The 26,301-nt window shown below is 51.3% G+C and overlaps 2 protein-coding genes across 4 annotated transcripts in view; one reads left to right on the plus strand and one right to left on the minus strand.

Moving 5' to 3' along the window:
- ITGAE (integrin subunit alpha E) overlaps positions 1 to 26,301 on the plus strand; it is a 54,039-nt gene that overhangs the window by 20,574 nt on the left and 7,164 nt on the right. Inside the window, exons 5-26 of the mRNA XM_087825949.1 lie at positions 160 to 277; positions 468 to 602; positions 1,016 to 1,131; positions 1,753 to 1,904; positions 2,638 to 2,791; positions 3,464 to 3,614; positions 4,105 to 4,172; positions 4,917 to 5,061; positions 5,745 to 5,887; positions 6,237 to 6,377; positions 7,009 to 7,233; positions 8,243 to 8,373; positions 9,750 to 9,880; positions 11,092 to 11,255; positions 12,575 to 12,703; positions 15,608 to 15,681; positions 18,842 to 18,974; positions 20,530 to 20,628; positions 21,121 to 21,200; positions 22,099 to 22,176; positions 22,685 to 22,748; positions 22,830 to 22,937. Coding sequence (XP_087682075.1) covers positions 160 to 277; positions 468 to 602; positions 1,016 to 1,131; positions 1,753 to 1,904; positions 2,638 to 2,791; positions 3,464 to 3,614; positions 4,105 to 4,172; positions 4,917 to 5,061; positions 5,745 to 5,887; positions 6,237 to 6,377; positions 7,009 to 7,233; positions 8,243 to 8,373; positions 9,750 to 9,880; positions 11,092 to 11,255; positions 12,575 to 12,703; positions 15,608 to 15,681; positions 18,842 to 18,974; positions 20,530 to 20,628; positions 21,121 to 21,200; positions 22,099 to 22,176; positions 22,685 to 22,748; positions 22,830 to 22,937 — 2,739 coding nt within the window. The remainder of the gene's footprint in view (positions 1 to 159; positions 278 to 467; positions 603 to 1,015; positions 1,132 to 1,752; positions 1,905 to 2,637; positions 2,792 to 3,463; positions 3,615 to 4,104; positions 4,173 to 4,916; positions 5,062 to 5,744; positions 5,888 to 6,236; positions 6,378 to 7,008; positions 7,234 to 8,242; positions 8,374 to 9,749; positions 9,881 to 11,091; positions 11,256 to 12,574; positions 12,704 to 15,607; positions 15,682 to 18,841; positions 18,975 to 20,529; positions 20,629 to 21,120; positions 21,201 to 22,098; positions 22,177 to 22,684; positions 22,749 to 22,829; positions 22,938 to 26,301) is intronic.
- Positions 13,576 to 26,060, minus strand: HASPIN (histone H3 associated protein kinase). 3 transcript variants are annotated; one of them, XM_087825950.1, is made up of 2 exons: positions 23,755 to 26,060; positions 13,576 to 14,870 (listed from the first exon to the last, which is right to left on the minus strand). In XM_087825950.1, exons 1-2 carry the CDS (start codon positions 26,058 to 26,060, stop codon positions 14,861 to 14,863), a joined length of 2,316 nt encoding a protein of 771 aa, XP_087682076.1. In that variant the 3' UTR covers positions 13,576 to 14,860. The 3 variants fall into 3 exon arrangements, with proteins under 3 accessions (XP_087682076.1, XP_087682077.1, XP_016056422.2); XM_087825951.1 differs by lacking the exon at positions 13,576 to 14,870 and adding an exon at positions 17,929 to 18,014; XM_016200936.2 differs by lacking the exon at positions 13,576 to 14,870 and having other exon boundaries at positions 23,509 to 26,060.

The following is a 26,301-nucleotide window of genomic DNA, read 5'->3' on the forward strand; positions in this document are numbered from 1 at the left end:
CTCTGATCCTGGCACCAACTCTTACTCCTGGTGAGGGGTGAGCAAGCTGCTCCTGCATCCCCTGCCTGGTTGAGCACTTGGTTCTGGGTAGCTGTGACTCAGGGGCCTGGGCTGGGGACGACCCAGACTTTCCCTCTCTTTTCTCTCTCTCTCCCCCAGGTCTGCATTCAACTGGTGGCCCGGCGCCCCCACAGCCTCAGCTCAGAGCTCACAGGCACCTGCAGCCTGCTGGCCTCCAACCTCAGTTGCCAGGCTCTGGTCTCTTTCAACGACGTTGGTAAGGATTGGATACTCACTGGCCTTGGACAGCTCTAAAGAGGTCTCCCTGGGTCTCCAAGAAGAGGCAGATGCAGAGGGACACCGGCCCAGAGTCAGGCCTGGGCCCCCCATGGGCTCAGTGTGGCCTTGCCCTGAGGTGACCAAGGAGGCTGTCTGACTCTGAGCTCATCCATGTGTATTTTTTAAAGAAAATCTCCTGGATCCCAAGGCGCATGTGGATGCTGGTGACTGCTACGGGAACAAAAACGGCAGCACAGGGAGCACTGCCAGGCAGCGCCGGTCTCTGAAGGCGAAGGAGGAAGCAGAGGAGGAGGAGGGAGCGGGTGAGAAGAGGCTGATTTAGGTTCCTCCCAGAGGCCCTCGGAACTGATGCCTAGGCTGGCGACCTCCAGGGGTGAGAGGTGCCTAGGTCTGGGACATGGAGAGCAGTGGCTGGATTCTACCGGCTGGACTCTACAGGCCCAGTCAGCCCCAGCTCTGCCCCCCTCCATCTTACAGATGGGGAAACTGAGGCCCAGAGAGTGGGAATGATGGGAGTGACTCACAGAGTCAGAGCCTGAGCAGGTCCTAGCTCTCTCTCTGCCTCTGAGACAAAGAGAGCTTCACCGACTTCTTCCCTGAACTGAGAGCCCTTGGGGATTGAATGGAGTGGGTACCCTACAGGGCAGGACATGCAGCCCTCGCTCCAGCCCCAAACCCCATGCCCACTCCTGACCTGCTCCCTGTCTTGGCCCAGGCACCGAGATCGCCATCCTCCTGGATGGCTCAGGAAGCATTGATCCCCCAGACTTCCAGAGAGCCAAAGACTTCATCTCTAACATGATGAGGAACATCTACGAGAAGTGCTTTGAGGTGAGCTTCCCCAGGAGCTAGGCTCACCCAGTCCGTTGCTATCCATCACTGTGAGCAAACCACCTCAAAACAACCACCACTGGTCTGCTCCCAGTTTTGTGGGTCAGCTATTTGGGCTGGGCTCAGCTGGGCAGTTCTTCTGCTGGTCTTGACTGAAGGTTTTTCCTGCAGCTGCAGGTATCTGGTTGCTTGACTGTGACTGGATGGCCTTAAATGGCCTCATGTGTCTGGCCATGTGTCTCCAGCAGGTCAGCCCAACATTTTCATGGCTGCAACATCCCAAGACCTAATGCACACAAGCACTTTTTCATGTCTCTGATTGTCTGTCATTTGCTGATATCCCAACAGCCAAAGAAAGTCACATGGTGAATATGAAGGGGAGAGGGCCTCTACAAGGACATGGGTTCAGGGAGAAGTCTGTGACCCCCCGGGAGCCATCACTGTCACACCTTCCTCCAGCCCTGCTTTCTTAGAGATTTCCCTCTGCCTTGGCATCTCCTCTTGCAGTAAACGAGGAGGAATGAGTGGATCCTTCTGCAGCTTCCAGAGGGAGCCATTCAAGCTTGGGCCTCGGGCATGGTGACTCTGCCAACCTCCTCCCCCCTTGGTCCCTCCCTCCAGTGCAGCTTTGCCCTGGTGCAGTACGGAGGAGTGATCCAGACTGAGTTTGACCTTCAATACAGCCAGGATGTCATGGCCTCCCTCAGCAAAGTCCAGAACATCACACAAGTGAAGAGTGTCACCAAGACAGCCTCTGCCATGCAGCATGTCCTGTGAGTGTGAGGGAAGCAGAATCACCTGAGCACCTACTGGCTGTTGGCTGGCGTCCCTGCCCGGAGGCTTTGAGGCATCATGCCTGGCGAGGTGGATGGACAGAACTGTAAAAAGGAGAGGGTCAGGATTCTAGCTCTTCCTTTGCTGAAAGGGGAATGTGAGGTCTTTCAATCCAGCCTTGGCTGATGAATGACACCCCGGGACAGTCCCCCCCCAAATTCTTTGGAAGACTCCTCTTGTGAGAGGCAATAGAGCACAGTGCAGACAGGGCTGGGCTCAGTGGCCAGGCTGCCTAGGTCCACATCCCAGCTCCAGTTTGCACTTGGAGACGCTGGGTACCTAACTTCTCTGTGCGTGGCTTCTTGCTTTTAAAATGAGAATAATAATAGCATTTGCCTTGGAGGATTTTGCGAGGATTAAATGGGTTAAAATATGTATAACAGTGCCTGGCACATAGTGCTTTGTAAATCTCAGCCACTGTTGTTAATGTCATTGTTCCCACACGAATCTATTCCTTGTGCTATCCAGCACCTTTCCAATGGGAGCAGGCTCCCCACCCCCACCAGCCCTGCTGGTGCTATAGAGGTGTCCCCACCCCTCCTTGGGCCTTTGTTCCCCTGGGAGGGCTCCTTAGTCCTTTCTAATTCTAAAACAGGTTTGTGAATAAAACCCCCGCAAGCTCAGCCATCCCTCTGGCAAAGTCCTCCACTTCCTTTGCTCTCCCCAACTTAGAGACAACATCTTCTCACCAAGCCACGGCTCTAGAAAAGAGGCATCCAAGGTCATGGTGGTGCTCACTGATGGGGACATATTCGAGGACCCCCTCAACCTCACAACTGTCATCAACTCCCCGAAGATGCAAGGTGTTCAGCGCTTTGCCATTGGGGTAAGAGCCAGGAGCAGGGGATCACCTCCTAACCCTACCGTATAGCCTGGGGTGGGGAGGAGCCAGGGTTCCTGGTAAGGGCTTCTGTAAGCGGCTTACCCGAACCCTGCTCTGTTCACAACCACTCACCAACTTCTTTTCTCCCAGGCCCCATGTCCCGTGCACCACTCCCACTCCCACTCCCACTCCCACTCCCACTCCCACTCCCACTTCCAACTGGGTCTTCCCATAGAAGGCTCGTTTCCCAATGTGGCCCTAGCTCACTTGCCCAGCAGTGATGGGGAGAGCAGCAGTTGCTCTGGGAGCCCGCAGGAAGGACATTGGGGTGGGGGTGGGGGTGGGGGTGGGGGTGGTCCTGGAAGAGATGGTGCTGAGCTGAGTCTTGGAGGTCAGACAGGAGTAACTGGGGAGGAGGGAAGGGCTCTGCAGGCAGAGGGAACAGCATGTGCAGAGGTGAGAAGGAGCCTGGTGTGTTCAGGAAAGCACATGTAGTTTGGTAAAACTGTGTGTTTGGGAGAGAACAGGAAGCAGGGAAAGTAGGGGGCAAGTGATGGAGTTCCTGAAGGCCAAGTGATGAGGCTCAGCCCTCTCCCTGGGCCTGGAAAGACCTCGGGGCTCAGGAACCAGCCAGCCCTCATGGTGCTGACCCATTGATCCGGGGCCTCTATGCAGGTAGGAGAGGCATTTAAAAAGAAGAAGACTGAAGATGAACTGAAGCTGATCGCCTCGGACCCCAAGGAGACCCATGCCTTCAAGGTGACCAATTACGCGGCACTGGATGGGCTGCTGAGCCAACTGCAGCAAAGAATCATTCGCATAGAAGGTGAGGGCTCCAGGTGCCTCAGCCACCCTGTGGCTGCCCCCTTGGCATTGAGCAGGAGGTCTGAGCCCTGCCCTCCAGCCCCACCCCTGGCCTACCTCCATGTGGCACTCAGGGCAACTCCTGTCACCTCTGAGCCTCAGCTGTTCCATGCCTAAAAAGGTGACAATATTCCCAGACCTCTGCACTTCTCACATCTCCATGAAGCTCTGATGAACTGACCTGGTGCTGGAGGAAGAAGGATGACCGGGGCATGGTTCCTGCTCCCAGGAGCTCACGGATGAGGAAACGGAGGCCCTGAAGAGGGAGGGGACTCCCCAGGCTCTCTTCCAGTAGCTGCTAAAGCAGGACCCATGTCTCTAAGCCTGGTGCTCGTCCCATCAAACCAAACCTGGTTCCGTCCGGGAGCGAGGCCAGGCTGGACCCTTCCCCGGCTCAGTTTCTCCCTTCACCTTGCCCAGAGCAGTGTCTCACTGGGCCTCTTGGCTTCCAGGCACGGTCGGAGAAGCCCTCCACTTCGAGCTGGCACAGATCGGGTTCAGCGCCCAGATCCTGGATGAGGTACGTGGCCAACTCAGCACGAGGCAGGTTCGCCATGGAGGAGGCCCCCAGTGACACCCAGGACCTCGGGGACCCTTGGCCACAGTGCAGGGCTCTGCCTCCTGCGGTGATGCCTCTGAAGGAGCTGTGGGTATAACAGAAAACACTTCTGCTTGCTCGCCCTAGGCTGGACTCTGAGGTAGACAAAAGAGTGGCCATGTTCATATAGAGGTTGTCTCGTCCTGTGTGCTCAAGGACTGAGCAGTTCCGAAAATACAGACTAGTAGCAGGCTTTGGCCTGGGCCAGCTTGCCGAGTTGCCTGCTTCTCCCCCAGGGGCACTGTTCGCGCAGGGGAGCTGAGATGCAGCCACAGCGAGGACATGGCCCTCGTGCGTGGTAGAGCTGCCACTCAAGCCGGGTGGGCCTGTGTACCAGGCCAGGCGGGGCACCCTGCGGGGAAGAAGAGCACTGTCTTCTCAGTCACACTTTTTCAGTGCCTCACACCCGGGCTCTGGCAGCTTTCTGCTCTGGGGGGTGTTGATATTAGAGGGACAGCTCCTCTGACAGGGTCAGGGGACAAGGCAGGAACCCAGTGTTTGCCATCTCACCTTCCTCCTGCATCTCTGGCCAGGTGGGCACAGGGCCTGGAATGTCCCCTTCCCCCCCATCACAAGGTTCGCTGTGCTGGCCGGTAGACCTGAGGCCGCAGTGGCTGGCCCTGGGTACCTCCAGCTCAGATGGCCTCCAACCCTTGTCCCCTGCAGGGGCAGGTGCTGCTCGGTGCTGTCGGGGCCTTCGACTGGTCTGGGGGCGTATTGCTCTATGACATGTACAGCCGCCGCCACCCCCGGGGCCACTTCTTGAACCAGACGGTGGTGGATACCAAGGCAGAAAAGCACAGCTACTTGGGTAAGGGCGGGGCCTAGAGACCACCTGGGTGAGGGCGGGGCCTGGGGACCACCTGGGTGAGGGCGGGGCCTGGGGACCACCTGGGTGAGGGCGGGGCCTGGGGACCACCTGGGTGAGGGCAGGGCCTGGGGACCACCTGGGTGAGGGCAGGGCCTAGGCAGGGTCACTGAAGTTTCACCTTAGGCTGCACTAAGCTTCCTAGTTGGGAATGGCCCAGGTTGGTCACCTGGACTGAAGGATGGGCCTGGTTAGGGACTTGGAGGCTGAAAATTAGGGCCTTCTGGGAGGGGACAGGGTCTGCTCGGTACTCAGTTCGTGGGGTGGCCCTGGATGACTGCCTAGGGAAGGTGGGGCCTCACCATGAATGATAGTGGTGGGTGACCCTTCACCTCTCACCTCAGTCTTATATACTGGGTGTGCGAATGGGTATATTTTGAGTGAAGCTGTACACATGATGATGTGTGCACATCACATCTGTGTGGGGGGCACATGTGTGTGGCCAGCAACAGTGGGTAAGTGGGAGAGCCCCCTGAGGCCAAGTTTTAAAAAGATGAGGACAGCCTCTTATTTTGTCTTCCTGCCCAGGCCACTTTGAAGGCCTGGCTGGGAAGGTGGCAGGGGGCGGGGGGCAGAGACATGGCCTGGGCGAGCTCCTGACCACAACCACCCCACCCCTGCCCCAGGATACTCGGTGGCTGTGCTGCACAAGGCCCGTGGCCTCTCCTACGTGGCGGGGGCTCCCCGGCACAAGCAGCGAGGTGCCGTGTTTGAGCTGCAGAAGGAGAGCAGAGGGACCAACTTCATGCCAGTGCTGGAGGGAGAGCAGGTGCCTGCTGGGGAAGGACCACGGGACCCCATCCATTACGACAGACGGGAATCCAGGGGCCCAAGGGAAAGGGATGGGCTCCAGGGCACACAGTGGGTTAGAGACCCAGCCTGGGCAGAACTCAGTGCCTCTGCCCTGGCTCCGCATGTCTGATTGCCGGGGGCTCCCCACTGCGGGGGTGGTCAGGCTGCTCTTCCAGTGTCCTCTGTTACTCTGGTGAACAGATTGATCTGGAATGAGCCAAAGCTGGTGGCCCAGGAAGAGTAGAAACAGGGGTCTGGCCATGCAGAGGGGTCGGGGAGGGGCCTCCCCAGAGCTCCCTGTGAATCGAGCTCTTCCTGGGCTGTAGATGGGGTCCTATTTTGGCTCTGAGCTGTGTCCCATGGACATCAACATGGATGGAACCACGGACTTCCTGTTGGTGGCTGCTCCGTTTTACCACGTTCACGGACAGGAAGGCCGAGTCTACGTGTACCGTCTGAATGGGCAGGTGGGAGAGTCTCCATCTTCGCAGGCTCACAGGGGCTGTGGCCACTCAGCCTGGTGTAGAGGGGAGGGAGGCTGGGATTGCCCTGGCCCTGCCTTGCAGCAATGGGGAGGTGCTCAGGGTGGATGGCAGCCAGGTGGACAGCAGCTCCCCACCTTCCTGGACCCCACTTTCTCACTTTCCCCATCTCATCGTCTCATATTGGTGGTGATAGCATCCCCAGTAGCAGCACGATTGACAAAGCAGGTTTTGTCTATCACCTCGCCTGTTTTTCCAGTAACTGTGGGAATAGCTGTCACTCACACTTACAGGTTAGGAAGCTGTGATGTTAAAACTTGTCCAAGTTTACACAGCAAATGTGGGGTAGAGCCAAGACTAGAACCCAGGCCTCCCAATGGCCAGTCCTGTCCCGCTAACCGTGGGAGCAGGCTCTGGTCCTGAGCTGCAAGGCAGGACCCCAGCTCTACCTCTCGCTCACTGTGCGACCTTGGGAAAGTCCTTTCCTTTTCTGAGCCTCAGACTCCCTGCCAGAGAATCCGAATGGCCAAGTCCAGTGAGCACGCCTCCTAGGGTGGCAATGGGGTGGGCGCCCGGCAGCCCCGTCCTGAGGGCTGAGCTGCCTGTTTGCTTGCAGGACGGTTCCTTCTCCTTGGCGCGCACGCTGAGTGGGCAGCCTGGGTTCACTGACGCTCGATTTGGCTTCGCCATGGCCACAGTGGGGGACATCAGCGAGGACAGTCTCACAGATGTGGCCATCGGGGCCCCCCTGGAGGGCCTGGGGGCAGATGATGGCACCAGCTTCGGCAGTGTGTATATTTACAACGGACGCAGGGATGGCCTCTCGACCAGCCCCTCGCAGGTGACCTGCAGGGCTCTCTCCTGCCTCTGCTCTGGGACAGTGACCCCCAAGATGTAATGGCCTGAGCCCCAAGTCAGCTCCAGGTCTAAGTGCCAGGCAGTCCCACAGGGTTGGGAGTCTCCAATGAAGGGCACAAGTCACTCTGGCTGGTGGGAGGTTCCCGGCCAGGGCCTCATCCAGACCCTTCAGGTGGGGCAGGAGCTTGTGGCAACATCTACTTCCCTGCCCTGCGTCCCCCTTTGGAATTCCCGACCGTGGACCTGCCTCAGATCCTGCTCCTCTCTTTCTGCCCCTTCTCTGGCTCCTATCCCCCTGAGTGTCTGGGGCCTTAACTCTCACCCCCCAGGGCTCTGTTGCCAGCCTCTCATGCCATATCTTTTATGGGCGCTTTCACCCACCTCCAGCTAGTTTCTCTTCCATGCTCCGGTCCCCTATGTGCAGCTGCCTCCTGAGCACCTCACCTGGATGGCTCCGAAGCATCTCACTCTCACGCTGCCCAACAGAAAGCACCCTCTCCCCCCCCAGACCCGCTGCTCCTCTGGGCCCCACCTGCCCACCAGAAACCCAGGATAATCCCAGACACCCGACACTCGGCACAGCCTGTCACCTCCATGTCCATCCTAACATTCTAGCTCTCTCCCAGCCCAGCCCCTCCTCTGCATGCCCCCCGCCCCTGCCCCTCCTGCCTCCTCCCCACCTTCTACGCTGTGCCTAATACCCATCAGGCCTCCTTGCACCCGGCTCTCCTCCTGTTCCCATGCACTGGCCCCTGGCTGTTTCCTTAGACCACCCTGCTCTGCCCCACCCCTGCTTCCCTCGTCTGCCCCGTCAAGTCCCACCAGCCCTTCGCAGCTCTGTTCAAACGCCACTTCCCCGGGAGACCTTGCCTTGCTCTTTCCAGTTTCTAAATGAGGGCTCCCATTGAGAGGTGGGGACTGGTTCGCTGATTTGAGTAAAACCAAAGGGACGCTCCTTTCCCTCCCCCACTCCTGTGTTTCTTCTTCCACAGCGCATCAGAGCCTCAGAGGTGGCCCCAGGACTCCGCTACTTTGGCACATCCGTGGATGGTGGCTTAGATTTGGATGGCAATGGCCTTGATGACATCACTGTGGGCGCAATTGGTCGCGCCACTGTGCTCCGGTAGGGGTCTGTCCTCCCTCCCGGGGTGCCAGACCCCAGCCTCACCCACTTCCCTGCCCTAAATGACCCCATGAAGATACCAGGCACTGACAGGAGAAAGTAGGTGGTTAGGGGCTTGGCCCTTCTGGGTTTGAGCCTCAGCTCTCACTTGACGCTGTGAGCTTGGCCAGGTTATTGAACTCTAAGTCCCAATTTCCTACAAGTGGGAATAGTAATAGTGCTCACCTCACAGGGTCCTGAGGATTAACTGAGAGAATCTATGCCAAGAATTTAGCACAGTGCCCCATGGTGGCTGCCGTTATTATTACCATGAATTTCAGAGCTCCTGTGCCCATCCCTAAGTGAATCATCAAGCACCTTGGCTATAAATAAGCTGGCGGGGCACCTCTCTGCCCAGGCTCTCCACTAAGCCCCAGACTTGGCTGTCAACTCAATACCCCTCCTTGCCGTCGCTCCCAGGCATCTCAGAGTCAACATGTCGCAAATGGGCCTCCTATTCTCACCCACTTCTCCTCCCCCAACCAGCCGCCCTCCAAGCTTCCCATCTCAGCAAATGACACCGTTTGTTCAGGACAAAAACTCCATGAGTCACCCCTGATTCTTCTTTCCCTTCCCGTGCCACCCCATCAACACTTTTTTTTTTGTTGGCTCTGCCTCCAAAATACCTCCCCATACAAGACACTGTCGCCTCTTACCTGGATCACCGCCATGGCGGTCTTCCCTGCCTCCACGCCCTGTGCCCCATTCTCCACATAGCAGCCAGAGCGACCCCTTCATCCTGCTGCTTAAAACCCCTCAGTGGCTCCCACTTAGAGTAAAACTCAAATTCCTTACCATGGCCCACAAAGCTCTCCATGGCCAAAGCTACTCCTCCCTCCCCATCTCCTGTTACTACCTCCTGTCTCACTAACTGCTCCTGTCATGCTGACCTTTGTGTTCCTCAAACCAGGCTCATTCCTGCCACAGGCCCTTTGCACTAGCTGTGCCTTCTGCCTGGAAGGCACTTCCCCTAGGTCTTTACATAGCTGACTCTCTCTTGTAAACAAGTCTCAACTTCAGTGTCTCCTCATTAGTTAGGCCATCCCTGACTGCCCAACCCAAGAAGCCCCCAGGCTCCAAGACCTTAACCGATTTTATTTTTATCATAGCATCACCTATACATAGCATTTTACTGTTTCTTCTTGTTTATTTGCTTGTTGCCTATTTGCCCAGTAGAGCAGGGACTTGTCTCTTTCCCTTCTGTATCCTGAAGACTCAGAACAGCAGTGGCACACTAGAGATGTTCAATAAATATTCATCAAATGAATGAATGAGCCAAGCACTGACACAGAAGTCCTACGGTCACTTCTCATGGTCCTCTTTGCTGTCTTATTTAGCTCAAGACCTGTGCTTCGCCTGAAGGTGTCCATGACCTTCACCCCCAAGGCACTGCCCATTGGCTTCAACAGCAGTGTGAATGTGTTCTTGTGTTTTGAAATCAGCTCTGTGACCGCAGCTGCCAAGTCAGGTAACAGGCAGCCTAGCTGATCCACCCAGTGCTGGGGTCATTCCTCGTTGGCTTCGGGGCAGAGGGGCAGGGTAGGTGTGTTAGGAGGTCCCGATGTTTGAAATCCCTCTGTTGGAGCTCAGCTCCTGTGACATTAGGTTCTGTTTAGTGTGAACTGCTCCAGAAAAGGGCAATCTGCTGTTAAGTCCGCACTCTGCAGGGGTGTCTCTGGCCCTGCTGGGAAGAGGGGCGCTGGATCCCTTCCTCAGGTGCGAGGGGTTGAGTTTCTGAAAGAAGACTCAGAGAAAGACAGCTGTTCCTCCATCTACCCTGCCCACGCTTGCGCAGGGGCTCCTGCGAAGTGCCCTTCCCCTCTCTCTGATTCCTGCCTTCTCCCCTTTGCTCCTCACTGTGTCTCCCTGGCCCAGGTGGGATTGGACAACCTGCCGGAGGCCTGGCCTCTCTTCCCACCCCTTACCTGGCACTGGTTGGGAAACTGTTTCTAGAAGGCAGAGGGTAGGCCTGGCTTTCACAGTTGCACTTACTGGCAACTAAAGAGCTCCCCTCTAGAGTAATCCGTCAGCAACAGTCCCCAAGCTGCGGTGTCTCAGTAGCAATCCCTGAGATGTCTCTCTGGCTCCTGCAAGTGAAAACACACTCTCCCGGGTGGGTGGCTTTACTGCAGAAGGAGGCCATTGTCACACATGGGCGGAGAAAATGCCAAGCCTACAGTTCCAGCCGTACAGGCTGAAGGACTCAGGCCACAGAGCCCCCGCGGCTGCTGCTGAGTGGCTGTGTGACACTAGGCAGATGTCTTTCACTCTCCGGTCCTAATTTCTGTTCCGTACATTAAGGAAGTTGGCCCAGGTAATCCATAAGGTGCTCTCAGCTCTGCTGTCCTCAGGCTTTGCTCTGTGGTCTCACTCTCCATTCCCTGGATTATCCCGCCTCTTTTCTCCCCTAATCCCAGCCTCCTGGCGCAGTCCTCCGTCTCCTAGGGGAGACTGCCTCAGCCCTGGGAATGTGCTGCTCTGGGCTTGGGGCTGGGGCACTGAGGGACCCTAGCCAGGTGCCAAAAGACCCTGAGCAAAGTACCTTTGAAGTGAAGAGCCCCACAGCCCCAGGGAAGCGCCCGAGCGGAGCCGCACCCAGGGGGGCCCCCCACGGGCTGGGGCCCTGTGTCGGGGCTCCACTGTCCCAGCCTCAGCAGGAGGTCTGCTCTTCGCTCCCAGGCCTCAGGGAGACATTTCTGAATTTCACGCTGGACGTGGATGTGCTGAAGCAGAGGAAGAGGCTACAGTGTTCGGACAGGAGAAGTTGTCAGAACCACCTTCAGGAGTGGAGCGGCGGGTCCCGTCTCTGTGAGCCCCGCGTGCTCGTCCCCATGGAGGGAGAGGCAAGTGAGGGGCTTGGAAGAGTCCAGAGGGGTCTGTGTTGTTGAGAGAACTGAGGGGTGTGCGATGAAGGCTGTCTGTCCGTCCCTACACGTTAGACAATTAAAATGATAGCAGCCCTGGCTGGGCGGCTCCCGCACACCAGGAGGGCGGTGGGTTTGATCTCTAGTGGGGTGGGGGGGTAGTATTGGAAGCAGCTGATCAATATCTATCTCTCTCCCCCCCCCTTCCTCTCTCTAGAAATCAATAAACATATCCCTCCGGTGAGGGTTAAAAATAATAATAATAATAATAATAATAATAATAATAATAGAGAACCACATACTGGCATGGGAGATGGAGTTAATTATACCCGAAATCCAAATGAAAGAAACCTACTGAGATTGAACACTAACTGTGTCTCTGAGCTGCCCTGCATCTGCACAAAAAGGGAGATGCTCTAGCCGCTGCTTCTTCTCCTCCCCAGGTCATCGGCCTCGCCTGGTAACAACAGTGAGGCTGAGGGGCCTTCTCTGAATCCACATCAGAAGAACGGAATGAGAGAAAGTAGAAATAGAAACACAAAAGTTGTCCTTTACAAAGGTTTACTCCTGACAAAGGTGCCTAGTGACAGGAAAAAAATGTATTTGTCTGGACTCAGGACCTAGAACTTTGGACCTATAAGGATCATTTATTCCAACAACCTCATAAATTATGCTTTTGACTACAGTCTGTTCCCACACCCGCTCCAGTTGTTAATTGGATCAGGAATGAGTTTCTAGCGAGTCCACGGTTTCTTTGAATAAGAGCGCGCTCTACCCTCTCCACAGGGGGTCTCCCTCATCTGCCGTCTCGTGCTCAGAGCTTCTGCCCTGGCAGAAAGTCTCACTCCGAGAGAAGGGAAATGTCGTCCCAGGCCATCTCTTTATTCGGGCTCTTCCGTCTCTGACAGGCCCTCCATGCTGCTTTGAGAAATATCTTTGTCACACAGATGTGACCACGAGTCTTCCCTTTCACGCCTCCCATTTGCTCTCTGAATAAAGCCAAGTCAGTTTTTGACTTATGATGGCCAGAGCCCCTTTGGGGTTGGGGTGGAAACCATAAGGAGTTATGAGGCCTGAGGCCATAGGAGATCCATAGGGAGGTTTTTCCACCGCTCTCAGCAGCTCGGTTAGATGAAAGCTTCCCTTCAGCCTGGCTTATGTGGAAGAGGCTTGGGACTTCCAGCTCACCACTTTCATTGTTTATTTCTTATTATGGCTACACCAAAGTTAAAGGTCTTCTCCTTGTCATCTTCTCCCCACATCCAACTGCAACTCTGCGTTCCCTGGTGGCTCTGCAGCTCTGTGAAGAGGACTGCTTCTCCAACATTAGTGTCAAAGTCAGCTACCAACTCCAGACCTCCAAGGGCCAGAGGGACCACCCCCACCCTGTCCTGGACATCTACAGAGAGCCCTCTGCCGTCTTCCAGGTGACTCTACCCACAGCTAGAACCAGACCCTCTGGGAAGCCATCCCCCAAAAGCACCTGCTCCCCTAACTTCAAAGAATGTTAGAATTGGGAGGGTCTTCAGACAGCATTTGGCCTCCGTGCTGCACAAGTGGGCCTCACTAGGGGGTAAGCACACCTCCAAATTACCACCCAACGCTAGTTCCTTCATGTTCACAGAGTGCTTGCTAAATATTTAATGAAGCATATGAATACATTGCCTGCCTTGGCAGGCTCTCTGATGGCCATGTGGTGGGGGGTCCCGTGTCTACCCAGGGCCTGCCCAGGGCCTTCAGGCCGAATGTCTGGCCCACCAAACCTATACCCTACCAGGGGTATAAGCAGCAGGATCAATGTGTGCATTAAAGGGTAATAATTACGGTCAGCTGGAATGAATTGAGCCTCCAAAATTAAAACTAAAAAGCCAATAGTAGTTCATGCTGGCACAGAAAAGCTTCAGGTAGCATTTTACCCAAATGTTCCATGTTAATTAAATTATACAAGATTTTAGCTCCAGCTTTGGGCAATACCTAATGTATTAATCACAAATAGTAAATAGAGCCCCGGCTGGGTAGCTCCGTTGGTTAGTGTCATCCTGATAGGCCAAGGTTTCGGGTTTGAATCAACTAATGATGCATAAGTAAGTGGGACAACAAATCCATCTCTCCCTCTCTCTCTAAAAACACAAAACAAACAAAAAAACAACAAATAGTAAATAGAAATAAGAGAGCAACATAAGCAGGGTGACTGTTTTCACTGCTCATCTGCCCAGGAAGAGAGGCAATCACGTTCCTCTATGAACAAAGATTGTCATCTTAATTTTTTAGGCAAGAGACTTTATTTTAAATTTATAATAGTTTATTTATTTTGTAAAGAATTTTTTAAAAATTGGTATTGACAGCAAGTTAGATGCAGAAAAGATTGGGAGAACTAATATAATAAAGTTTTGTCAATAAGCAGATTATCACTAATTATATATATTTTGTTTTTAAACTTTATTTTGAAATTGTTGGCTTACTATAAAGTTATAAGAATAGTCCAAATAATCCCCATGCATTCTTTATCCAGATTTCCAAAATGTTAACATCTTCACAATTCATCACGTTTTATCACTCACATTGTTTATCGTTCTTTCTCACTATATATACAGACAGTACACATATGTATATACATGTACATTACTCACATTACACACATTTATATTTCTGAACCATTTGAGAGCAATTTATAGATGTGATGCCTCTTCAATATTCAGCATATATTTCCTAAAAAACAAGGACACTCTTATACAACCTCAGTGCAGTGATCAAAACCAGGAAATTAATAATAATGAAATGCTATTATCTAATTTATTTAAATTTCATCAGTTGTCCTATTAATGTCCTTTATTGCAAAAGAAAAAAATCTTTTTCTGCTGGTCCAGGATCATTTATTGCATTTTGTCATCACTTATCTTTGGTCTCCTTTAATTTGGAGCTGTTTCTCAGTCTTTAACAACTTCAGCATTTTCAAAGGGTACAGGCCAGTTAATTTGTAGAAAGTTTCTCAATTTGAATTTGTCTGGTGTTTCCTCATGATTATATTAGGTTGTGCGTTTTGGGCAAGAATTTCATAGACGTGATGTCCTTCTAAGTGCATCATATCAGGGGCCACACTGCTTTGACCCACTACTGGTGCTCTTCCTTTGATCATTAATCAGTATCTTATGGAGAGATGCTTTGAGATTATGCACGTATCCTGTTTAACATCCATTCATGATTCTTATTTTAATCCATGATTACTTTGATGGTTTGGCAAAGAAAATTTTTATTCCACTGGTAAAATGGATGAGGAGGGGTGCTTTGGTGTTAGTTTAAGCACACAGATGTTTCCAGAGAATGAGTTCTGGCTGGGAGCATAAGGTAGTTTAACCCTGCTCTCTCACTGGGATTAAGTGAAAGAGAGCAGGCTACTTGGCTATATTAAAAACAAAACAAACAAAAAAAAACTTTGCCCCAAACTGTTGACCCAGTTGGAGTATCAGGCTCTGACTTCTGCAAATCACATCTCCCTGCTCCAGGAAGTAGGTTTCCTTTCCAGCTCTGGGCTCCAGTCCCGCTCCAGGCCCTGGGCGCATCCTTGCATTAAGCTGCTGACGTGGTCAGTGGCCGCTGGGGAGATAAATGCAGAGATTTTCCAGTTAAGGAGCTGGCTGTTTCCTTCATAATAAAAAATAAACCCAGATTCTTTAGAAACTTTGATTTTTCAACTTGAACTAGGGCTTTTCAACCTTGACTGGGCCTTTGGACCCAACGTGACTCTCTGAGTTAGTTTGGTTTAGTATAGGCAAGATTGCTAGGGGAATAGTTAACCTCCAGAGAAGACTAGCCATGGGGTCAGAGGGCGAGCAGGACTGGACTGTGACCGTGCTTGGTCAGGTGTCCTTCATTTGTGTCCCTGCTGTTCCCACCTCTACTTGAAAGGACTAAGGAAATTCTTCCTCACATAGGTTTTCCTCCCCAGAATTTCAAAGTACATAGTGAGTTGTGAGTGTTGCTGCTTAATTCTCATGATAGAAATGTGGCAGGCATATCCACCATTCCATGAAGGTCACCCTATTTTTGACCTTGGCGAGAGGCCTGACTCATGGTATACCTGTGTAGGACCAAGCACACCCCCTGCCTGACAGACTGTCACCTGTCATCTGTTACCTGACTGTTCCTCCTCTACCCCTGACAGATCAAGGAATGTCACAGTCACAGCCATGTGACAACCCCAGCTGTCAGCCTTCACCTGCCTGTAACTGCACTTCTCGAGTAGCAGGGGGGACAGGCGTGTCCTAAGATCACGAGGCAGGCTGCTGGGGATGGCGGATCCCTGGGCTGATCCTGCCCCTGTCTCGTTACAGCTGCCCTATGAGAAGGCCTGCAAGAATAAGCTGTTTTGTGTTGCTGAGTTACAGCTGGCCACCACCACCTCTCAGTGAGTCGGATCCAGTGATCACCATTTCTGCAGTTAACTTCCTCCTGACGCTTACCTGGGCCAACCCTTCATCAGGATCAGTTGCTCACTCCCTTCTCCTTCCCCTTGTGGCCCACAAAGGGCTTTGCATTTATTATCTCATTGCTTCCTCAGCCACCCCATGGGGGAGGCAACAGAGATTTGCTTTCCCATTTTATAGATTGGAGAACAGACTCAGTAGTTGAGAGCCTGCATGGGGTCACAGGGGTCATCTGGTGGACTTGAACCCAGGTCTCTTGACAGCCCGGGCAATGCTATTTTCATAACCCAGTGTCTCCTGCTCCTAGAACCACCTCAGTTAGAGGTACCCTCTTCCCTGACTCACCTCTTAACCAAAGTACTTAATTCAGTAAATATTTAAACGTCTACTCTGTGCCAAAAAATGGAGCATCTATTCTGTGCCAAGCGCTCTAGGTACTGCAGATACAGCAGTGAACAGCACAGACACAGAGCCCTGCCCTCCTCCTGCTTTTAGGGGGAGAAGATAATAAATAAGTAAATAGCATGTTGTCAGGATGTACCATGAAGAAAAGTGATGCAGGGAAGGCGGGAGGGAGTGCTGGGTGGAGGTGGGGTGGCAGCTTTAAATCGAGTGGTCAGGAGAGGGCACGCTGAGGAGGCATTTTGGTACACGCAGGAGGAGGGCGAGAGATGAGCTATGTGGTTATCTGAAGGAAGAGCAACTGCCAGTGCCCTGAGGCAGGAGCACACCTGGAGGTGGGAGGAACGGCCAGGACAGCAGTGTGGCTGCAGTGGAACGAGGGAGGGTACTGTGTGGGCAGGGGAAGGTCGCATGGGCTGCTCAGGCTTTTCCTGGGAGCTGGGAAGCCAGAGGAAGGAATGATCTTTCATTTTCAACCCAATTATTCTTGCTGCTGTGTTGCAAGTAGACTGTAGGAGCAAAGGCAGAGGCAGGGAGATAGTAAGGAGCTCTTATAACAACTCAGGTGAGAGGTCATGGTGACCTGGGCCAGTGTAGTAGCAATGAAGGTGGTTATACTCTGAAGTTAGAGCCCATAGGATTTGATGGCACACTGGATGTGGGGAGTGAGGGAAAGAGAGGGGTCTAAGACGTCTTTCAAGGTTTCAGATTGAGCATTTAGAACTGTGCTGTCCAATTTAAATTAATTAAAATTAAATAAGATTAACATTTCAGCCCCTCGGCTGTACTATGCACGATTCAGGTACTCAATAACCACATGAGTTTGGTGATACAAACAACACAGCTACAGACCATTTCCATTACTGCAAAAGCTCTACTAGGCAACACTGAATTCTAGGATGGCGGTGATGTTGAGAACTGAACAGGGGAAGCCTTTGGAAGAAGGCTTTGGAAGGCAGGGCGGGGAGGAAAAGATCACGAGTTTGGTTTGGGACACATGGTGGTCTTAAAATGCCCTCCTGGCTTCTAGAGCTGCGTGTGTAACACGGTACTGATGGCTAGTGCTAGAGCTGGTGCCGTGGGGAAGAACACTGCTCCCTGAGTCCTGGTAAGTCTTCTCATAGACATTTGCAGGACTTGTGTCTCAAAAGTGCCCGGCTTAGCACTGCCCACTCAATTGCTAAGGATCCAGTTTAAGACTTTTGAGTGCTTTGGAATCCAGCCTAACAAGCAGACAGGGAATTAATTACAGCCAAGCATGGCCCTCAGCCAAACCTTGTGAAGTAGGGATATAGCACTCACAGCTGGCCCTACATCACCCCCTAGTGTACATAGCAAGCAGTTGCTTCTTTTTTCAAAAGTAGCATTAAGCCTAGTCTTTAGCATCCAATAGTTTCAGTGGTTTCCGACCTTGTTGTGGACACAGATCTCCCAAAGAATCTAAAAAAACTATGGAGCCTTCTCCCTAGAAGATTGTAGGTGCATACATCAGTGTTTGCATTCAGGGCCTCTGAAACTGTCCCTGTTAAAATATTCTGATGACTCTCAGACATTTTTTCTGGGTTCTAGAAGAGTATATCCAACTGACATTTCAGCTTCTCTACCTTTTTATCCTATAAACGCCTCTGTCCACACCCCAGACTGAACTCCTCTGGTCAGCTTCCACCCTCTGCCCTTCCTCCCACGGTCTCTCCTTCATCGGTCATCCTGGCTTTAAACTTGGGACTCATCCTGAGTCCTCTCTCCTTTTTGCTCTGCTCGCAAGTGCGGCCTTACCATCTCTGGTTCTATCCCTTCTCTCCATCCCAACCACTACTGTCTCATTTCAGGCATGTGTCCTCTCTCAGATGGATCTCCACAGCAGGCTGTCTCTGACCCCTCTCTCCCTCCAATCAATCTGTGCTCTTCTCAGCTGTGACAAAAACAAAAACAACACAACAAAACACAATGGTTACTTCCCAGAGCTACATATTCTGCCTTTAACTGTTTCAGGTGGTTAGAAAGTTTTCTTTGTACTGTTCATACATTTTCCTACAGATTTCAATAGTTCTGCACTCTGGGGTCCCATAGCACCTCGGCCAACTGAACCCCCAAGTCTTCTCTTCACCAGGCTGAGCAAACCCACATTTTAAACCATAGCCTTTAAATTGGAAGGGCCTGAGTGATTTTGTGGGTGGGAAGTCAGAAAAGGGGCAGGGCAGGGGCAGTGTCTGTGTCGTGCACCGCTGTTTCTCCAGTGTTGAGCAGGGTATCTGGCACAGAGAAACTACTCCATAGAGGTGAGATGGATGGATTTGGGTAACGGAGGGCCTTGCCTAGGGTCACAGAATTGGTGGTAGAAAGGGGATTTAGATACAATTCTCCCAATTCCTTTTTGAGGCTGTTAGACCTCAGGCAAGTTAGTGAGCCTCTCTTGGCTTCTGTTTCCTTCTCTATAAAACGAAGAATCGCCGTCCTATTAGTAGGGTTTTTATGAGGATAAGTTGAGCGTGTGAAGCATTTTGCACAGTCCCTGGCACACGGGAAGTATTGAATAAATGGTAGCCATTATTATGTCACACAGAACTGAGGTGGGTATGGAGGTTCAGGTGTTTGCCTATGTTAAGAGGAAGAAAAGAGGCTAAATGTATCTTTTATGCAATTTATCTAAGGAGTTAGTTGAATGTGCTATTGCAGTGCATCGAGGTTTTTACAGAACAAATAAGCTGGTAACACTTATCTTTTGCCTACCCTGTGCAGGAAGGAATTGGTGATAGGTGTCACAAAGGAGCTGACGATGAACATTAGCCTAACTAACTCTGGGGAAGATTCCTACATGACAAGCATGGCTTTGAATTACCCCAGAAACTTACAGTTTAAGAGGATACAAAAGGTAACTATGACAGCAGTTTTGGGAACATGCCACTCAAGGCTTTTCCTCCCTGCATACCTGCTTTTTTATAGCAACTTCCTAACTCTGCCTCCAGCCTCATCTTGGTCCATCTAATAAATGATCTAAATTAACTAGTGGATCCCCTCCAATCCAACTGCATGCCATGGATCCAATCATGCCATTCTCTGTCTCACAAACTTTCAATGGTTCCATTTTGCCGCATGATCACTCCTCCCTCCCTGCCTGCAGCCTTTCTTAACCCAGCTTCTGAGAGAGAAATAATCTCTAATAAATTATCTAGGACTAAAAAGTAAGCCTGTTCTGCCATTCATCAGCCTGGGATTGCAGACACAAAGCCAACTGCAAGATACGAGGAAATGGTATTTCTCCCAAGAACCCCCTGCAGCTGTCAAGTATCATAACACTGAGCAATTCTGTTCTCTAAAGTCATTGGCAACTGGAAACTTTGCTGTTTGAAGCTGTATCTGTAATTATGAAACCATCTCACTCTTGTCTGGAGAGTCTAAGTCACTTCGACAAAGAGAAGCAGTCTGTACGTAAAGCATTTCTGGACAAAGCTTTTCGCATCCATCTGAATAGTTTCCAAGGAAATGGGTCCCTGGGTCCACTTTGCAGTGCAGACCTGATGTTGAGTGACCTTTTGCACACAGCCCTGCTTTACTTTGAGCCTATCAAAACACTGCTTCATTTACATTTCACCTGACACCACCCTTGCCCAGAGTCCTGTAATAACTGCCTTCCTTTGTTTGCTAAGACACACCAGTGCACTTTTTCTCATTGTAATGAACCAATTAACTGGCTTTGTCAGACTACTGGTCTGTCCCTGATGGTCTTAGGCTATTTGCTCCGGATAGCATCCATTACATAAAAAGAATGAAATGATCTCCTAGCATCTAGAATGGAACTGATGATGCACCTTCCTTGGGAGAATTAAGGAAATAGTAGTTGCCCAGCTGGTGTGGCTCAGTGGTTGAGCATTGACCTATGAACCAGAAGGTGACGGCTCAATCCCCAGTGGGAGGCATGCAGGAGGCAGCTGACCAATGACTCTCTCATCATTAATGTTTCTATCTCTTCCTCCCTTTGTCTGGTCAATAAAAACATATATATATATGAAAATAGTTGCTCAAATAATTTTCTGTATTCAGTGGTCCAGATGAGGAACCATGATTGAAAAAGGCAGCATGCTGGTGCAGGGGCTCATGTTAGCCTTCCAGCCCATCTCAGTACATTAATTTAACTGGCCTGGGGCCCAATTCAAATGTCTCCTTCCCCATGAAGACTTTCAGATTCCTCCAAGTTGGAATTCATCTCTTTCTCTGTACCTCTCACAAAACCACTCCTTAGGCCTTATATTTAAACGCAACCATCTACCACTGAGCCCTTCTGCTCAGCTTGTGAGGAAGACAGGGACCAAGTCTGATCTGTGTCCTCAGCTCCGGGCAGAGTGTCTTGAATGGTGCTAAATTGGTGTGAGGAAACTGCTTTTTTTTTTTTTTTGGCTTTTTAAGAATAGTCCTTTCTGTCTTAACAGCCTCCTTCCCCAAACATTCATTGTGATGACCCTAAGGCAGCTGCTTCTGTCCTGGTCATGAACTGCAAGATTGGTCACCCCATTCTCAAGAGGTCATCTGTGAGTGTTTGGATTGGCTGACTCTTCTTACTACCCTGGAGTTGGTATCTTCTACTTTCCTGCCTGATTGGAACCTCAGTTGCGGCCCCACACTTCCCTTTACTGTACAGGCAACCCATAGCTGTGCTTAGAACTGCCAAGTCTGCTCTGAAAGTAGGGAGTGGTGGGTGGGGGATACAGCCAAAGACAAATTGTTGGCTCACTACAGTACAGCAGAGTGAAGTAGCGGGTAGGATGGAAGGATCATCAGACCCAAAGTTATCCGTCCTGAGGTGAGTCCCTGACATGCCACTGAGGGTCTTTGTGCTGTGGGAATCTCAGACGTTTCCTCAGTTGTAAAGGGGAATAAAAAGCTTCCATGGACTAGCAAATGTGGACGCATGCTATGATACAAAAATGTGAGGAATAGGAACTGTTTCCCAGGTCTGCCTAGTTAATAGGAAGTGGTTTGAATTGTGAGTGGTATAGTGACCATTTTTATTTTTTTAATAGGCGAACTTTTCAGTAGTTTGGCAGCTAGAGGAGCGCACCTTTCCAAACAGGACAGCTGACATCACCGTGACAGTCACAAAGTAAGTAGTACGTGTGTCACAGCAGACAGAGGCTATGGCCCTGGGAGCGATCTCCCTCCCACAGGCATGCAGAAGAGCTATGGCTCCCTAACTGCCCAGGAAGAAGGGAACCTCAGTGAAAGCACCTGTGTCCCCAGAGTTATCAAAGATACTTAAAACATTCTTGACACATCAAGTAAAATTATGGTATAGTCTGGTAGAATGAGCCTTGGACTGGAGTTCTAATTCTGATTCATTTAACTTTGGGAAAGCTCTCATCTGTAAAACCTCTGTTTGAGGTTAGGGTGGGGTACAGTATTGGGAAAGGGTTCTCAGATGAGGGTGATTCTGCCCCTCAGGGCAATACCTGAAATTTTTGATTGACACGAATTAGGGGAGGGTGCTACTGGCATCTAGCGGGTAGGACCAGGGATGCTGCTAAACATCTTACAATATTCAGAACAGCCCCTCACAAAGAATTATCTGGCCCAAAATGTCAATATTGTTGCGGTTGAGAAACCCTTTGAAATCAACAGGTTTGGTCTTCTAGAAACTCTTTCACATACTGCTTATCTCCAAGAGCCCTTTCTTTCTTCTTTTTCTTTTCTTTTTCTTTCTCTTTTCCCCTCCTTCCCTTCCTTCCTTCGTTTTTATTGATTTTTGAGAGGGGGGAGGAAGAGGAATAGAGAGAAGCCTCAATCAGCTGCCTCCTGCAAGCCTCCTACTGGGGACTGAGCCCACAATCCCGGCATGTACCCTGACTGGGAATCGAACCTGTGACCTCTTGGTTCATGGGTCAATGCTCAACCATTACTAAGCAACACCAGCTGGGCCAAAAGTCTTTTATCTGACCCTTGATGACCCTGGGAAGCCAAGGTACAAAGCAGGTGTGCTGTGCACTGACACTCTTATTTCTTAGTGCCAATGAAAGAAGGTCTTTGGTTAGAGAGACCCACAGGCTTCAGTTCCGGCATGCCTTCATTGCAGTTCTGCCCAAGTAAGTACCTCCAAGGGGCCAACACCTGCGTGGCAGCTTCAGGCATTCTCTCTTGTGGATGGAACTGGTGGGCAGGCTGGATATGGGCACTGCCTTTCTTTGAGAGGAGGCTGCTTAAAACCCAGGCTCCCATTAATCTCTAGGACACTAATAGGTGGGTTCTAGAAACCCACGGTACTAATGAAAGTACTAGTGTCAAGCAGTCTTGCTACAAAAGGGTCCTGACATGATGCTAAGGAGGAAAGAAGAGGGACCATGGGGTTGAAGTGGAAGGAGAAAACTGAGGACACTGAAGAATGATAATTAGATGTAGAACTAGCCCAAATACATACTACTCAAATATTCTACCTGATCCCAACTGCCCTACCACCAATTTACACTTTGACATTTGGCTTTGATTCCTCTTAAGGATCTGGTGCCCTCTGCCCTAGTGTACCCAACTGGTAGTATTCAGGTTCACTTAAAACAAGGGGGCGTCAAGGCCTAACACATGTCCTCTCAATTGCAGACCATCAGTGATGTACATGAACACAAGCCAGGGGCTTTCTGACTACAAGGAACTCTCCTTCAATGTAAGTGCTTAATACTTAACATTGCAAAGCTACAAGTGGCAAAGCAACACCAACTCTGACTTCCCACTCTTTACTTTGCAGATCCATGGGGAAAATTTCTTTGGAGCTGAATTCCAGCTGCAAATCTGTGTTCCAATCAAATTACAAGGGCTCCAGGTTATAACAGTGAAGAATCTGAAAAAGACTCAGGTACTTAGGGGTGGTTCTTTATCACGATTGCATCTCTTTTCAGGGTGACTATGGATTCTCAAAGGTATAAAAACTAGAGTTCCAGAAAAAGAGTAAAAATAAGATTAGTTAAGCTGGGAACACATTAGGAATAAATTATCAAAGTCATGTTCAGAAGGAATATCAACCACCCAACACTTAAAACAACATTTGTTTTCCTTCCCTAGATAAAAAGCAAAAACGCAAACCTTTTTAGTATCCACGGAGACATTTATTTTCCTGTTGAAAATCGCAAAATTCTATTTCTCTGTGACTGGCAAATAAGCTTGATAAATATGTAGCATTTCTTGCAATGTCTCCCCATAAGCTGTCAACCATATTCCTTTGCCCCCCCCCCCCCCCACCCCACCCCCCGTCTGTCTTGGTCTCTACTTTGCTACAGCTTCTTGCCAGCCTGATGATACCTATAAGCTCTGATCAGTATGGCAGCGCTGAGGCCTTGGGCTTTCCTGACTTTTTCCCCCCCTAGGCTATATAAAGTGTCAAGGCTCAAAAACGAAACTATGGAAAGAAACCCATAGAATAGACTCTGCTGACAGAAAGAGGGCTTATAGTTTGTAAACACTTGCTGTCATGTGTAGTTTATTTTCATAGAACACTTGTTTAAATATTTCCACAAATATTTCGGTTTCCACTTGGAAACAAAATTCTTGTTTGAAAAGCTGATTAGAATGGGAATTTCACCCTCCTCTGGGGATAGAGATTGAAAACCGCACTAGGGGCTTTTTCAAGGCCAGCGGCCTTTCCATTTGGGGTGGGTAAGGCACCTCTGACTTACTTAAATAGACTGTGCCGGCAGAGCAGGTCAGTGGCAGAGCTGAAGTTCAGCATTGTCCTATGGAAATGCAGGATCTTTTTCTTCGTTTGCTTCATGGCAGGCGTGTTACATTTAGTCTTGAAGGTCATTTCTTTCAGAACCTTATCTGTGAGGTAATGTAGCCAGAGCACGTTACTATACGGGTGATACTCGCCCCAGCGGTTGCTGCTCTCCTTCCTCATTAGCCTGTAGATCTCAAACTGGTAGTCACCTTCACCTGTAAACAGGTCCTCATCCATGGAGATGTCACAGAAAACCACGATCCCATCCCGCTCCAAACGTGACAGGGTGTAGTCAATGATGTTGACTTGCACCCCACGGGTGGGGATGGTACCTGTCTTCCCGTTGAGGGTGTAGTGGACTTCTTTGAGGCTGGTTTTCTTTAAGAGCACATTCCCCCAGTGTAAGTCTCGGTGCTCAAAGTGCAGTGATGCCTCTGCCACGGCGAGGGATGCGGTGATCTGGTGTAGAATGCTCTTTGCAGTAGCTATGGAGGACAACTGCTTTCTCATTTGCTCTAAGTCAATCCCTCCAAACTCAAATTCGAGCACAATGAAGAGCTGGTCTTCCTTAAAAAAGTCAGGCCGGTCATTTGCAGACCCTTTGGTTGAGTTATAGTGATCCCAGGCTTTGAGGAGCAAGGGAGGGTAAGGTCCTTGAACACAGTGCACTGAGTTCAGCCCAATAAAGCCTTCTGTGCGGTTGCATACCTCATCAGACAAGAGGCTCAACTCTTTGGAGATGATGATCTCCGGAAGGATTTCCTCAAAAGTTTTCTGATGGGCTCCATTGATTAAATCTGGCCCTTCAATAGCAATGATTTTTAGGGCTACAGGTGTACAATTAGCAATTGTTCGAAACACTTCACCGAACACTCCTTCCCCAATCTTCTCACAGCATTCCAGTTTTTCCGTGGAAAGGCAAGAGCTAAAGGGGACAGGACCCTCCTGGTTGCATTCCCTATAAACCTTTTCAGCATCAGATGCCTTTTGGTCCGCGACATGTGGGGTCTTTAAGGGGCTTAGCAAGTACATGGAAGAAGAGTGCCAAGGGGACTGAGCACTGTTTGTTCCATTCATGACAGGAGGGTTTGAATATTCTGATACAAGGGACCCAGAGGGAGAACTGGCAGCGGCATAGCTGCTGTACACTTCTGACACAGCAGTCACGATCTTCTTCTTGTGGAAACTGAAGGAAGCCCTGGCTTTGGTCCAAGAGCAGTCATTCTGTAAATGAGTCAGGTCCTGGATTAGAAATGAATCTCTTCCCATCTTTTCGCCCTTTTTAAACTGGTGGTAATGGAGGAGGGAGGTTTCTACTGTCTTCTGATGTCTCCTTTTCTGGCTTGGCCCAGTTCTCTCACGCCTGTTGATTTTCCCAGATACAGTACAGCCCTTGCAACCGTTAGCCTCCTCATATTCTGTCTGGACAGCCCCTTGAGCCCCAATCTCTTGACAGGAATCCTGGCCTGTGGCCCTCTTCTTTCGGATGCTTGACAAACCTGGGCTCTCCAGCATCTTCCCCATCAGTTCCCTTTCACAGCAGGGCTCCCTCATATTCTTCCCATCGGTGCTAAAGTCAGAATCCTCAGGGTTTCCTGAGTCCCCAAGGCTAAAGGGAGCTGACCTGAGCGTGGCACGAGCTTGGTGGGCCAACCTGGTGAACCTGCCTCCTCCCGTTGCTGGCTCCTGGGAGCAGGAATGAGGTGCGTGGTCCACAGAGGTGGGTTCCAGAGAGGCGGAGGGGCCAGTACCGATGACACTGTCTCCTGGCGCTGGGGACCCCAGGCAGGGGGCCGGAGAGGCCGGTAAGCTAAACAGGGAGGCGCTGGTGCCCAGCTCGCCGCCGTCCCCGGGCTGGCTGCACACACTGAGGCCCGGGCTGAGGCGGCCCGGGCTGCTGCTGGGGAAGGACGGCGATTCGAGTGAGTTGCAGGGGGTGCTGCATTTCCGCGGGGGCCGAGCTCGCAGCCTCAGGCGTCTTGGGGTCACCATCAGGCTCGGCCGGGCCTTGGAGATTCGACCGCCAGCTCGCCTCGGCCGCTGACCCACCTGGCTGCAGGAGAAGTCGGGGTCTTCAGAATCGTCGGAAGAGACAGACTGCGAGGGGTCGTCGCTGCTACTGGTGCTGCTGAAGACACGCTTTGGGTCTTGAGGCGCGAACCACTGCGCGCCAGCGCGGCCCGACCGCCACCGCGGCCCCCCGCCGCCCGCGGCCCCATAAGTTCGTAAAAGCCGGTTCCCGGGTGGCTGGAGCGACGCCGCCATAGCTCTCACCCGCCAAACAATTCAAATGGAAACACCGCGAGACTTCCTCCTCCGGGCGCAGCCGCCGACGCAGCCGCCGACGCTGACGCTGACGCAGACGCGCCCGCCCGCCCGCCTGCACGCCGGGTCCTAGCGCCCAGCCGCGCGCTCGCGTGTTACCACGGACTCGCGGGAGCGGGCGGAGGGCGGACTCCTGCGGCGATTTCGCCTCCTCAGGCGTCGCGGGGATGGCTCTCGTTTC

The sequence above is a fragment of the Miniopterus natalensis genome, chromosome 17, assembly GCF_054644295.1.
Source record: "Miniopterus natalensis isolate mMinNat1 chromosome 17, mMinNat1.hap1, whole genome shotgun sequence".
NCBI lineage: Eukaryota > Metazoa > Chordata > Mammalia > Chiroptera > Miniopteridae > Miniopterus > Miniopterus natalensis.